Genomic DNA, 15,678 nt, shown 5'->3' on the forward strand with positions numbered 1-15,678 from the left:
TGGAACAGAGCAGCACGGTCAACAACCTGGAGGGGGTGGGGTGTGAAGTGGCTCATTTGCATTTAAAGGGCCAGTGCTCTCAAAATGACCTTTCTGGTGTCATTACTCAGAAATAGGGTTGAAGATGGACCTGTGGAGTTGATATTAATGAAGAATTCAGACCCAAGCATAGCATTTATAGTTTATGTAGACCACAGGGAAATGTTTTAAAATGCATAATTCCATTTTAAAAAAGCAAAATATGACCCCTTTAAGTACACTTTGCAATAAAAGTACTCAGTTATGTACATTCCACCACTGTAGATTGGACAGAAAAAGAATTTCCCAAACTAAAGGTTGTGGTGTTGGATTCCTTGGCAGCAGATCAGAGAGTCGGCTCCAAACCAAAGGTCGTAACCTCAGCTCATACTCCTCTGCCCTGTTACTGCTCACTAACTTTAGTTGCCCCTCTGTTTCCCCATCATTTAGGGCTGCATTGTAACTCTTATTTAATTCCCCATCTGGTGAGTTTACAGAGTCAAGAATGACTCCTGACTGTGCAGCAGATGTGTGGTATGTTTTATGGAAGGTGTGAGTGTTGTGGGGTGTCGTGCTGAGGCTGTGGGGGGCTGCTGAGGGTGTCAGAGACCACAGGGTGCTGAGTGGAGATATTTTTATGTACTGTAGTGGGATGTTCTAAACCACCACAACAAAGCACAATATATCAGGGGCGACACATCAAGGCCAAAGGAGAAAAGAACACCAGATTTAGTATTTATTTATTAACACAAAGGAGCTGCAGGTTCACATTCCTACTGTGGCCAAAGTGACTGTACTGAAACACTAGTCTGCCAAACAAAGGAACGACTACTGTCCTCACCATGTGACAGTGGTAAAGTGGCAGATCAACAACTAAAGCCGCAACTATTTTTTAATCAGTCAATTAATCCAGCAGTGGTTTTCCTCATTAACTTGTTGATTATTTTTTCAATTGGTCATTAATCTTGTAACCTTTTATTCAAGATTATCATAAAATAATTACTCACACATAAAATATGACAACAAATTCCAAGGTTTAAAAGGCATCTATCACAGAATTAATTCAGCAATCAAAGATTTCTGCAGTATAGACGTAAGAATGGTTTTATTCGCTGCCACAGCGTTGGGCGTCACAGGTGGCCAGCACTGTCGCCTCACAGTAAGAAGGTCCTGGGTTTGATTCAAACACCAGGAACCTTCCTGTGTGGAGTTTACATGTTCTCTTTGTGTTTGCATGGGTTCTCTCTGGGTACTCCGGCTTCCTCCCACAATCCAAAGACATGCACTAGTAGGTTAACAGGTTAATCTAAATTACCCATAAGTGTAAATATGAGAGTGATTGGTTATTCGTCTCTCTATGTCCAGGTCGTTATTGAAAATGAGAATCAGTTCTCAACTGATTTACCTGGTTAAATAAAGGTTAAACAAGTGGTGCCAGGCACAACAAACCCTGCCTCTCACATACTGTAGCTTATTTTGGCATCGATCCAGCTCATGTCATGTCTATGGATGTGCTGATGTCAGCATATCAGTTGCCTCTATATATGTGCCAAGTTTGAAGTAAATTGAAACAAAATTGATTTTTTATGGACATTTGAAATTTCGCCCATTATAAGTAAATGGGAAAAAAAAAATCAATTTGAAACTTTGACCTACTTTTCCCAAAATGGAACCACATCTGTTCTTGGTCACCGGCAATCTATAAACCAAATTTGGTATGAATTCAACCAATAGTTCTGCTGCTACAGACATGTGAAATTTTGCCCATTATAAGTAAATGGGGGAAAAAAAAAAAAAAAAAAAAGATTTTAAAAATTCATAAAAAATTTGAACTTTGACCTACTTTTCCCAAAATGTAATGACATCTATTCTGGGTCACTGGCAATCTATAAACCCAATTTGGTATGAATTCAACCAATAGTTTTGCTGCTAGAGTGTTAATAAATAAACAAACAAACAAACTGAACCAAAATCAATACCCCTCGCCTCCACTTCAGGGGGTGGGGTAATAAAGTAATCTACTTTCTCACATGAATTACAATGTAATATTAGTGGAAATTTCTGTTTAGTTTTGGTCTAGGTTTGTTCTATATTTGGTAAACAAACTTGCATATGTAGTAGAAACCAGCAATTATCTATTAACATCTGTTCTAAGGGGTTCTTGTGAATGTATTTCCTATGCTTTAGGTAATCAAGTACCAGTTTTTCATCTGATTTTTGCATGTTTTGGAGCTGGAGATGAGGGATGGGTGTGAAAAGTGCAATGCGTCCACACATTAATGTGACTTAAACACTCCAAAGCTTTATGCTGTGTAACATTAAACTGTACACTCAAGCCACACTTTATGTCCAAAGTTTACAGACTTTATGTCCATACAAATACACAAACTCCTTACACAGTAAACACAATGTACAGGGCTGTTTGTGTGTTCTGTCTGCTGTCTGGTTTCCTTATCCATGTTTGTTTTGGGATTTATCAGGAACATAATGTTGACCGAACCAGCTGGTTTGTGATCAGTTCACACTCAAGAATGAAACAATATTGTAGACTTAATTTTCTATAGTTGATAAAGGCCAAACTTAGCAAAACATCTTAATTTATAATAATTTGATTAAATAGGTAGATATATTTCTTCTGAACAAAATTCTATATTTTAATCTGACTTTCTCTTCTATTTGCTTTTTAAATTCATGTACTGCATCTCTAATTAATTCAGGCGTTATAATCTTGGATGAAAAATTATGTTTAGTTTAACCACTCAGATTTTAGAGACAGAAAACAATGGGAATTAAAAAGAGATTTCAGTAGTTTTAATTATCTGTCATCCATCCACCTTCTACCAGGTACAGAGAAAATCACAATTTAAAAAAAGTCAGTGTAGTAAGGACATACTGATATTTTGTTTTTGTTTTGTCAACCTTTTTGTTTGAAAATGGCAAGGTCATATTAGGACTCCATTCAACATTTGTTATAGGACACTCACTTAAAATGATCAGAGCCGGTTTCTTGATGATTATGATCATCTTGTGCTGATGCAGAAAATTAACTTTAATGTCACAAGATATTCCAGTTGTCCCCATGTGGCTCACTGCTCTTCTGAGTCTTATGCATTTTTTTTTAAAGACAATATTATGAAATTCTATGATTATGACTTTTTCTCAAAATCTTGCTTTTTCATCATTGTTGATCTAATATTCTGTTGTAAATGCCAAATGAGGCGCCACAGATCAACATTGTTAAACACGGCAAGAACATTAGTAATCACTGATAGACTGATGTGGAGTTCTTAGTAAAATAGATGAGATATTGTACCACGGGGCCATAAGGGGGTGAAAAGTAATGACAATTTTAAGGGCCCCAGAAAATAGTAGAACATTAGTAAATTATTCACCTTGTCTCACACTGTACAAATAATCATATGTTTTCTTTGTATTAATTTTGTTTGTTTTTGGCAAAAAATAATATATTCCAGTCAGCCTCCCCCATCCCCCTCCTTATTTCATGATATGGTTTGATCCAGATGTGACAGCTCCTAGCTAATGCAAGTAAATGTATTTCCATCCAAAGAGTAAAACTGTATTTTTTTTGTATTTATATATCAATGAGAAAAAAATGTAATACTGTTATCATTAAAATTATCAAAGATGGCTTGCATCTTTCTCATCAATCTTGCACAAAATCATAAAATATTTTGTAAGCAGAATATTGATCAATTTCTGCATAGCGTTAGATTTTTAAGGTGTTTTTTCATGGGGTTTTAAATTGCTTGTGCTCCCCCTTGTTGTACCATCAAGGTATCTGAGCAATTTTCAGTGTGATTTTTATTTTTTTGACTATTTTTTCCCACAAAGTCAGTAATTCCAGTTGCTATAGTTTGTGAAATATCCCATGATTTATTTATCCCTAGCTGACGTTCTTTACAGTCTCAAGATGATAAAATATGTTCAAAAATCATGGTAAGGGATGCTTCTAGGGCCCAAAAAAAAGAGTTTATTTGAGGTGTTTTTTGGAAAAGGGATTCATAAAGTAGATAACAAACAGGAAGAAAACTCCAAGGCACTCTCTTTAAGCATTAAAATGCATTTATTGTCACGCCATGGTAATGTGTAGACCTTAAAAAACACTTTCAACGCGTTTCAGCTTCAAGCCCTCATCAGGAAGTCAAACCTGACTTCCTGTCTACACATGACCATGCCGTGAGAATAAAGGCATTTAATACTTACAGAGAGTGCCTTGTAGTTTTCTTCCTGTTTGTTATGACAAAATGTGTTGTTTTGGACAAATAAAATAGCCTGTTTCTGTTTTAAAGTCCTTCAGAGTAATGAGATGAAGGCTCAGTGGCACAAGGTCTCGCACCACACTGTGCCCTCAACACCTCGCTACATAGGCCACATACAACATAACGGTTTGCGCTTCATAACATCCCAATTTAACACTTGGATTAAGGCGCAGCAAGGCAGTGCTTCTCTGAGCTTGTCGTGTTGTAGGAAATGCTAATTGGATTCACCTGGCAAGGGCAGCGGACCACCTCCCACAGCATCGACTGAGCCAGCACAAAAGAATGAAAAGAAGTGAACAGAGCAGAGGACAGGGAGGGCACCGACGCTGGGAAGAAGGGGAGGAGGGAATCGGCTGAGAAAGCTTGAGAGAAAGTGAGAGAGGGACTGAAAGAAAAAAAAAAAGACAGAATGAGAAAATTAGTTTACTATGCAGCTGTGTTTGAAGTTTCCCTTTAAGAGACACAATTAGGAGGGAAAAATTTGCACTGGTTTAGCATGCTATTAAAGGCATACATCTGGGCAATTAAAAAGAGCTACCCAAGGTGTTCTGAATTGTGTCATAAAAGTTAACAGGTCTGCACTGCTCAACAAAGCGCTCTCATCACTGCACACTTCTGTTCCACCTCTCACCATGTGCCTCGGCTCTGCTGGTCTGAACCCTTACAAAACAACAAAACAATGTATTTTCTCCTTTACTCCCACTTTATTCACAATGATTCACCTGTTTTACTGAACATTCTTTCAACAGATGCACCTGGTTTGTCATTAATCTTTGGACAAAGTTCACAGTTTGTGTTCTAAACTGTTTAACAGCCCTTTTCCGTTTGCCATCTGTCATTGCTGAGGTTTTAGTGGTACTTCAGCTTCACTGTGCCGTAATGACTCAAATTAGTTGTGGAAGGTAATTTCGGTGTGCTTTTTTGTCTGATTTGTGTCAGGCTGCCCAGAGGGGAAGAAAGTGGAATTCATTACAAGCCTGTTAGATGCCCTCACCACAGACATGGTCCAAGCCATAAACTCACCAGCCCCCTCTGGTGGAGGGAGGTAAGAACCGTCATTAACCACAGACTGTTTGCACTGATGATTATTTGTGGGTTACTTATGGTTTTGTCAGTTTCTCAGTCCTCCCACATTCTGATATTTATCACTTGGGATTTTCAAGTTAAGCTGTTGAAATGTCATGCAAGGCAGGTTGTTCATCAGCCAATTTCACTTCAACACATTATCCTTCCTGTCTTTATGTAAACTTCCTCTGCATCTCCAGCGTACACTAAATCAGAATGTGAAATAGAAGATGAAAAATAGGGGGGTGAACTTTTTCTCCAAGGCATAAGTGCAGTGCAGGTGTGTGCCTCATTCTTACAATCCTCACAGTATCTTCTTTAAAATATTGGCTGTGGTCTGACGATGATGATCACCAATTCTGGGGACACGTACCACACAACCACATTTGTGTTTAAAGTGTCTTAGACCAAAACTGGCAGCAAATCAGATGTAACATAATAAAAGCAGAATACAGTTGGACTGTTGTAGTTTAACAGGAAGAGCTGATAGCTGATTCACTGGCTGATATCAGCAAACAATAACTGTTAAACTGAACAAGTCAAAGCAATAAATCTGGAACAGAACATCTGTAAAAAACTATAACTGTAAAAAAATTGTGTTGATTCATGGTGCAGTTTTAATTTTCATGTTAAATATTTTTCCTAAATGTCAGTAATTCATATTTAGAAGACTATTAGCCACAATAGGAGTCAAATTACACCAAAACTGATAGCTTGTCAAATCTGTTCAGATAAATATCTCTATCTTTACAGCAAACCATCATTTTGACTCATAGATCCACACGAGAGCCAAAAAATATGTGCCTGAACTACATAAAGGCACAAACTCAATACATTTTTTATATTTGTCAATTGTTTTCTTACATTGATGACAGTGGAATAGTAAAAAACTAAACTGAATCAATATTCTACATGGCACATCATGTACTTCTTCCAATACCAAAATGAATGGATGTAATTGGACATGGACTCCTATGTATTCAATGGAAAGAAGATATATATACCTTGAGAAAATGCCGTAAAATATATTGTAAAGACAAAAAAACAGCAGACAAATGAGGTTGTTGCCTTTAAGTAGTAGCTGGGATAATGTGTCAGTACAATAGCAGCCTAATTAACACATGGATGTGAGCAATGACTCCGCAAACACACCCAATGCAACATCAATCAATATTCAACTAATACTAAGATTAAGAAATTGCCTAGTTCATCTTACTGAAATTGTATTACACGATTTTTTCAGGAATAAATATACAGAAAAAAATGAAACATGTAGAACTGGGCAATTGACCAAAATTAAGCTCTTTACTTCTTTATATTTTTGCAGATTTTGTGTCCAATGAACACAAGACAAAACATGATTCAGAATTGTTTACTGTATCGTCTCATTCTCCAAACCCACATGCTCCCTTCTGCACATGCTCTGTTCCGTTGAGGTCAAAACTGGATGTTTCAGCAAGAAAATGAAACAACCAGGGCATAACATGTTAAAACTGTCAAAAGTTAGTTTTAGTATTTTTTTCTTGTTAATAATAAACCAAAAAACAAAAAAATACGCATTTGTTTGTCTGATGCAGCCATACCTCTTGAAACATAAAAACTATTTTTCTGCAAATGTTTCATGATAATATTTGAGATTGTGTAAAATTTTAAATGTCTGAAAACTTTTTGTTGCTACTGTTTGTAACAGCAACAACTAGAAGCACTCGGAGAGCACAGACCTCCGCCAAGGCTGATCAGTGGCCCCCCCGTGGGCCCCCCCACGCCAAGGAGGTTATGTTTTTGCCAGGGTTTGTTTGTCTGTCTGTTTGTTTGTCCGTTAGTGTGCAACATAACTCAAAAAGTTATGGACAGATTTTGATGAAATTTTCAGGGTTTGTTGGAGATGGGCCCCCCCGTGGGCCCCCCCACCCCCGATCACCACCAAAATTTAATCATTTCTTCCTTATCCCATTTCCAACAAACCCTGAAAATTTCATCCAAATCTGTCCATAACTTTTTGAGTTATGTTGCACACTAACGGACAGACAAACAGACAGACAAACAAACCCTGGCAAAAACATAACCTCCTTGGCGGAGGTAATAACAAAGATAGCACTTCCAAGGGTGTTGATGTGCATTACTTGAAAGTGGCTGGAGACACACAGTCATAATGAATATTTTGCAAGAAACAAACTGGTTGCAAATAATTTTTTAACTGATATGTTGCTTAGAACTACGGATAATATAGATAAATGTTTTCAGCCCTAATCTCTTGTTTTTACCTATTTGGGGGGTTTTAGTATGGTCAGATCCACCCTCTTTAATTTCAGCCCTGCACTCTTTCCTGTATTTCTGTGTTTCTATTGTGAATAATAATGATTTTAAATTAATTCTCACTGGCATGTATCAGCTGTTTTCCTCCATCATTGCAGTTTTCACTCATATGTGTCCGTTCTTTCTTTTGTCAGGTTTGTTGAGCCCGACCCCAGTCACACCTTAGAGGAGCGGGTGGTGCACTGGTACTTCGCCCAGCTGGACAACAACGGCAGCCACGACATCAACAAGAAGGAGCTCAAACCTTTTAAGAGATACCTGAAGAAGAAAGCAAAACCCAAGAAATGTGCCCGCAAGTTCACCGACTACTGTGACCTGAATAAGGACAGGGCCATTTCTCTGCAGGAGCTGAAAGGCTGCCTGGGCGTCAGCAAGGAGGGTAAGACGGGAAGAGGGAGGCGTATGGTGGAGAGTGAGTTAACAGGGTCAACATGCAGGGTCACGACCCCAAAGTGAACCTCAGGCCAGCTGGGAAATTGTACATGTATAGACTCCTTTAAGAATTTATTAGCGTGTAACAAATTAATGAAGAATGAAAGTCGTTTAGCTGTGTTAGAGTCAGTACTGAGACACAATCATGACATTAATGCTCAAAAATATTTTCAATTACAGTAAACAGCTAACAGTAGACTTAGACTTTATTTGTCATTCCAAATTTTACATCAAAAATTAAGTTTCAATACAGTTGGCTCAGCAGGCAGCAGCAATAAATACACTATATATATATAGGATAATATATACAAGATAGAATGAATATGCGTAAAAACTGTAGAATATCAAAGTTAGAAGAAATATGCATATAAAAACTACAGAATATACAGGATAGACTAAATAAGCATATAAAAACTATAGAACAGTGTTTTTCAACCTTGGGGTCGGGACCCCACTTGGGGTCGCCTGGAATTCAAATGGGGCTGCCTGAAATTTCTAGCAATTGATAAAACTAAAATTAAAAAAATACTAAAAAAAAATATGGTGAGTTGATAGAGACAATCACAATCCATAAAAGACATGACAAACTGTGAGTCTGAAACTGAAGCACTGTGGTACTGGGTATCTGTCAAATGTTCATTGTGGTCAGTTTCAGATGCTGTAGCTCTTTCATAATTCCTAGTTTGAGTTCTTGTTTGTTCAGTATTAATTGTCAGCCTTGTAAATCCAAGCTGGACTGACTGTACATATCCTGACCAAGGAAAATCAAATTCTCCCTTGTGCAGTAATCTACACCTGGCTTTTCTGCCTCCGTCCATAATAATATACATTATATAGACTAAATGTCATCTAAAATTAAAGTTTATTTGCAACATAGTATAGCAAACTATTACATGATCAAAAACAAATTAATTTTAGCAAAAACAAAAAAAAAGTCTCCGTTTTGAATGTCTGGGGTCACCAGAAATTTGTGATGTTAAAATGGGGTCACGAGCCAAAAAAGGTTGGGAACCACTGCTATAGAATATAGAGGATAGAATAAATATGCATATAAAAACAAAAGAATATAGAAGATAAAATAAATATGCAGATAAAAACTAAAGAATATAGATGTTAGAATAAATATGCATATAAAAACTATAGAATATAGAGGATAGAATAAATATGCATAGAAAAAACTATACAATATAGAGGATAGAATAAATATGCATATAGAAACTAAAGAAGATAGAATAAATATGCATATAAAAAACTATGTGAGTATAAAAAAAATATTGTTCTTTGATAAAAAACAAACAATCAAGTATACAAGTAAATAAGTATTAACAACTATTACTTTTTTTTTTTTTTACATTTAATTCAGTCTCTTAGAAAATTCTGCAAGCATGTTCAAAAAAAGTCAAATATTTTGTTCATTCTTTTGCTGAGGGAGCACAAAACTACTGCAATAATCTTGGATGTTCAGCGTTAGTGTTTGTCCAGGTGAGCAACTCTTAAAATGTACTTAAACTTTAAAGGACTTAATTTATCGGTGCAGGTGAGCACCGAGCTAACAGTTGGCAAAGTCATCAATAGCTTTTTACACAATAGACAACGCTTAAACCATGTAGGAAAAAACAAAGCCTTTAGTTCCTGTGTTAATAGACTTTTCATTTAATCCAAATTCCAAATCCTGGACTTGTCCATATGAGAGGAAAATGTAGTTTTACAGACTATTCAGTATATTTCTATAGTGTTTGACTCTAATATCAGGTTTCTCTAAAGGAAATATTGACTTTGATGGGAAAACACCAGCTAATAAATAAATAAATAAATAAATAAATAAATAAATAAAGTTACACTGAATTGGCTTTTTTTTAACAGTTTGATGTTCAAGTTTGGATTCATGTACTGAATAATTTATTAATTTATTATTTAACAGTCATTACTCAACAGTTAGCATTAAAGTTAAAAATATTGAAATTCCAACAGCAACATTGGCCGATTTATCAGCTAATGGCTTTTTCTTTTTGGAAACTATCACTATTGTATAGGTAAATAAAAATGCTTTATTGGTGCAGGTTCAGTGGTTTGGTCCTGAATGAAGCGGACGACAAGGAATAATTAGGGAGGTCGTCACTGAATTCAGATTAACTTGAGGAAAAGGTGATTTAAAGCCAGTGTTTATCTCTGATATTCAGTGAGGAAAGTCGAAAATATCATGAATTATAAATGAACTGAGGTGAGTTTCACAAAGTAACAGCATCCTTTTTTTTCCCCAGAAGCCATTTTACTCTGTTTTTAGCTCTGACAAGCACTAAAGGATTTGTTCATCTTTTTATGAACTGATTCTGTTGTCAGTAGTCGCTGCAATTAACTGTTGGCTCTTATGTGTGTTACTGGATTTTTTTTTTTTTCTCTCAAACTGTGCATATGACTGTGTGCTCTTTATGCTATCACAGTTTCCCAAAAAATAGATAAAAAAAGAAAAAAAAAAACAGAATCACAATATGTCACTTGTCTAGTAGTATCACAATGTACTGAACTAATACATAGGCTATACATATACATATATATATCCATATTCATATACATATGCATAGGGTTCGTACAGGTGCTTGAAATCCTTGAAAACGGTTGAATTTCAATGTTGTGTTTTCGAGTTCTGAAAAGTGCTTGAATTTTAGTTTAAGTGTTTGAAAGTGCTTCCTATTTTAACCAAAGCTTCTTACAGAGAGGTGATACATTTTGAAAAATAAAACTTTATGCCAAAAAAGAAAATTAGCGGGTGTTCTCAAGAAGAGTCCAGGGACATTTTTATCTTAATCTTTGTCTCGGTGCTAGTGTGTCTGAACAACACAAAGTAGCTTCCCTTTTTTGGATAAAACGTTGTGTTCTCCTTTAATTTCTAAACTTTTTGCTATTATGAAACATAATTTTAGATGTTTATAGCATAATACAATGTACATTATTGTGATAAAAAGTGAAAAAAAAAAAAATCATGAGTATATGTTTTCCTGTAGATATGTATTTTTTAAGGTGCTGTGCTGGAGAAAAAAAAATGAAAATGACCCTTAAAAGTGCTTGAATTTGACCTTGAAAAATCTGTATGAACCCTGTATACATAATTCATGCTTCACAGCCACATTCACACACAACTCTTGTATTCACATGATTATTTCCAAAGTTTTTTAACAAAATGACAAATGTAAACATGTACTACAATATCCGTATATTCCTTTTTTACTCATCATGTCATAAGTTTTAAAAAGTAAAGTCAGTCAAAGTCAGTCAGCCGTTCAGAGGAAGGAATGAAGTAAATGCAGCGCATGTGACAAACAGATGTGTTGGCAGTCTAAACAAGGTACACTGCTGCTGTCAGCATTCACTGATGAATATTTATACAAGCCTAATATATTAATGGATCCTAGACACTGTCTGCACCGGAAAACTGTAACTACTCATCATGTGTTCACAGACTGGTCTTAATAGAGAGCATTAACAACTGTCAAAGGGCTTCGCTGTGAGAGGCGGCTGCCAGCTACAAGCCACATATCATTCAGCAAAGAAAAAAGATCTTACTCGTGTTGAGAAATAAAACTAGGCTTTAACGGGTTAGGAAGAAGCAAAAGGTCATGGAACTAGGATTTATTACTTTGATGAAGTAAAGTTTTAGTTCAAGACAGAAAAATGAGCTTCAAATATTTTACCTACGGCCGTGAGAGAAATCAGTTTCAATGATGAATCAGCTTCACTGATATAAATGATTCTAAAACATACTCTTATAAACAACTACTCCTAATATTTCATGCTAATGTGAAAAGGCGAATGAACATTAATTGTGTTTTCTTCTGTTTTTCAGGAAGTTCAACAACAAGTGGCAACCAAGGGACAAGGCAAGGGACAAATTTGTTCTGTAAGGCAAACTAATCCGCTTTCACTAACCATGCCTCTGGCTTTGAGTGCTGTATTGTAGGTGCTTCTTATATAATCCATTAACATGCACTTTAGAGTTATGTGTTAGTTTGGCAGAGCTTTACAGAAAGATGTGAATACCCTCTGATCTTAAGTGCCTATCTGCATATGTGCACCTTTGTGGTCTGTGTGTAAATATGTGAGGGAGTTTATTACCATCTGCACTACTGATGTTTTAAGGAGTATGAGTGAGATTATGCAATGAAATATTGACATCTTTATGTTATGGCAGCAGAGATGCAAAGTGTTTTATTTTAATTAAGATGAAGCTAAAATATAAGCAGATCTAATTTTTGTGGAATTGTAACTGATTCAATATCAGTATTAGTTGCCTCATGTTGAGATAATTCACTCATCAAATATAAGACGAATATTATCTATCCATTAGCTAATTCAGATTATGTGGGCAGAGCAGGACTGTGAATGCACCCTGACAAAAGTTGAGGCAGTCTGCAGCAAAGTAAGCAAGTAACAGTGGACTAACTCAACATGTCCTTAGTTTAGAGATATTTTTAGTCTCAAAACACAGACAAGTAAGACAGCACCTTGTAATGTCTGTAAAACCACAGTTAGAGAGGTGCAACTCCAGGTCGACCCTCACTGATGCATTCCAGCAGATAAGACTAAAGACTTTTGGAAAGAGGAGTGTAGAGTAAAGAAAAGAATTCACAATCCAACAAATGAATATCAGACACTGCTGCATCTGAACTTTAGAGGCATATCAGCAGATATCCACAAAAAAGGGAAGTTTTTTCTGATGTTGGCCTACTTTTACTTGGACAACATACATCTGAGATTATTGTGCTGTTGCTCAGACTACCAGCCTTTAGTGCAAATGGAATCCAAACCACATTTGGAGGTGGGTTGACATGTGATTCCAGTCAGATGTCTACAGATGCATCTCAGTCTGGATGCTCTTTACACAAAGATCAAAAGTCAATGTGTATTTTGCGTCATTTTTAATCCAACTCACAATGACTCCATCACAGTGAGGATAAAGGAGGTGCATGAACAGTCTGTGGGTAGACACTGCAGCTGTCTGCTGATCCTTTGTAAGGGCATGAAGCCTTGGAGCTGTGTCCTCAATGTATCTAAGTAGTTTATGATGTCTATAACACTCAGATATGGTGCTGATGTATGGAAAGACATCCGATCTGATCACTTGCAAATGAACAGTGTGAACAGAACAGTGTCTGAAAAGATCTGATCTGAGTAAAAAATCCAATTTGTCTGTAGTTTGAGTAACGCCTGAGCCACTGAGTATAACAAAGACGTTATCATGCTGTTTTGCAAACTGTCTTAATCTTTTAATCCATCTCACTGCTGTTTAGTCATTGTGTACTCTGCATCCCTCTCTTGTTCAATCTGATGGATTCCCCATTGAGTCATATTGGTCCCGTTGGTGCTGTTGACTCTGGCCTATGGACCGGTTCAGCGCCACTTAGTGCTGAGCTCATGTGTTTATCCTGGCACTACCACACCGTGCCTGCAGAACAGTGGCTCGAAGCGGGCATAACGTCAGTCGTCTCGGCCCTCGGGCACGGCTGCCAGGATAAACAGAGCTGGTATTGGAGGAGCAGAGAGGAGGCTCGGCCGGTTGTTTTTGCTGTAGTTACTGAATATCTCACCTTCATGCTTAAGAGCTGGAGGTAAATTGCTTGACAGTTTTATATAGTTTCTTTTGCTGCCACTCAGTGAGGTATGTAAAAAGAATGAGACATGAACAAGAGAAAGCCTGCATGAAAGAAGCAACAGTCTGCAACAACATATGGCACCATTCTGCCTTGACTAAGATAGACGGCAATTGTGTTCAGGTATGACGAGCTGATCCTCAATGGCCTGGATCCCTTAAGTCAAGCTGCCTTTGCCAAGCATTAAATCTTATCATGCTCAGTTGCAGCTTTGGCTCGTCACTAGAGTGTTGTTGGACATATTTACAGTTTACAGTACGTGCTTTTTGGTGAAGAATTGTAGTCCTCTGAGGCAGTGGAGCACATCTGTAAAATGCTCCTCACTCTCAACACATTGCAACAGCGAAGGAAAACATCTGAATACCTTGTGTGAAGTTTTGAGGTGCTGGAGAGGGTGGCATCCATCCTCGGAGGAGACTGGAAACCTCATTATAGACGAGATATGTAACAGAAGCCCGGGTCAGGCCATGAGCGAAGAGCCAGTCTGGTAGATCAGATGCTGGTCTCACTGACTGTAATGAACAAAACACAAATATGTTAGCAGCAGGGTTCATGATGTTCTTTTCTAAAATCTTAATTTCATTTAGAAAGACGTAAACACACATTTGTATAAGTGCAAACACATGGGGTGGGCAAGGAAAAATAATTGCACACACAGAAACACACATTCCAAACAGGGACAAACACTATTACAGGATATTAGAGGAGATTATTATGAATGCTTACACAGGTTTTTAGTATTAGAAGGCATCGCCTGGTTATGAGAATGTGGATTTGATAAGGAGTATCAGGAGCTACGCAGTATATCAACATGTTAGCATATACTGCAATGTTTTTAAATGAGATATAGAATCAGTATATTGTATTTTAACGTTGTATTATATGTCCAGTTCCTACTGTGAAGCCATGTCTCTGCAGCCTGCAACAGTTTAACAAGGAACCAAAACTATTTAAGCACTTCTAGAACTAATCTAAAAGAATGTGTCTTTTGTTTGACCAAACACCAGTTTAAAACAGGAATATTACACTGTCAGACATATGCACCAGTAACAGCTACTGAAAGGAGACAATCTGTGGCAAAAATTCACAGATTTTACAGAATCCCACAGGTTAAAGTGGACTAATCAAACATTTTTGACTCAAAAAAAAAAATTTACTTTAAACAGACTTAAATACACTTGCTGGCCTAGAAACATTAATAATAGACACTATTCATGATGTAACACATGATGAATTACTTTGCAAATTTATAAAAATGATAAATGAACAGGAAAGCCACATAGAATCTAATTCTGTGGGACATATACTCCTATTGTTTATTTAATATATATAGACTTTATTTGCATTTTGCATCCGTATACTTACAAACACTGAAGAAAATCCTTTCTTTTATCTAGTTTATATTTTAATAAAAGTTCTTGTGACATTTGATATATGGGTTTAACTTACACTGAACATTTGAAGCTTTGTGAAAAAAAAGAGAAAAAAAAGAAGATATATGCCATGTATTGTGATTTGGTATAATTATTACTGACAGGCCCTACAAATATCTGTGACAAAGTTAATTTTCATCCCGTTGACATAGTCAGATGTGGGCACAGCGGGACATCTGCTGTTTTACGTCCTCCTCTCATCCTTACTCATCTCCTTTCCTGCCTTCTCTTCTTCCTCCCCTGTCTACACTGGCTGGCAGTGTCCGTCATTAGACAGGAATGAATGGAGGGCATTATGAGGCAGGCCTGGCACCGAAGCGACATGACCATTAGAGAGCCCAGAAGTCCTGTCCTTTCAGAGCCAACAGCAATTACTCTACACCCACTTGTGTTTTAATTACTGTGACATCAGCTTTGCACACAATTCTGTGTTAAATGTGAACGAGGTCAGCGGAGAGGACAAGCAGTTTCACTCCATCTCTACCTGTT

At 36.9% G+C, this 15,678-nt stretch overlaps 1 protein-coding gene across 6 annotated transcripts in view; it reads left to right on the forward strand.

Annotated features, from left to right (window-relative positions):
• The window catches only part of smoc1 (SPARC related modular calcium binding 1), a 92,697-nt gene that overhangs the window by 63,140 nt on the left and 13,879 nt on the right, over nt 1-15,678 (forward strand). For 5 of the 6 annotated variants that reach the window (XM_030126700.1, XM_030126703.1, XM_030126704.1 and 2 more), the window contains 3 exons: nt 5,238-5,343; nt 7,814-8,058; nt 11,953-11,986. In XM_030126700.1, the coding sequence (XP_029982560.1) occupies nt 5,238-5,343; nt 7,814-8,058; nt 11,953-11,986 (385 nt within the window). Of the gene's footprint in view, nt 1-5,237; nt 5,344-7,813; nt 8,059-11,952; nt 12,007-15,678 lie in introns of all 6 variants that reach the window. The other variant, XM_030126702.1, reaches the window with a different exon arrangement.

Source organism: Sphaeramia orbicularis, chromosome 22 (genome assembly GCF_902148855.1).
Source record: "Sphaeramia orbicularis chromosome 22, fSphaOr1.1, whole genome shotgun sequence".
NCBI lineage: Eukaryota > Metazoa > Chordata > Actinopteri > Kurtiformes > Apogonidae > Sphaeramia > Sphaeramia orbicularis.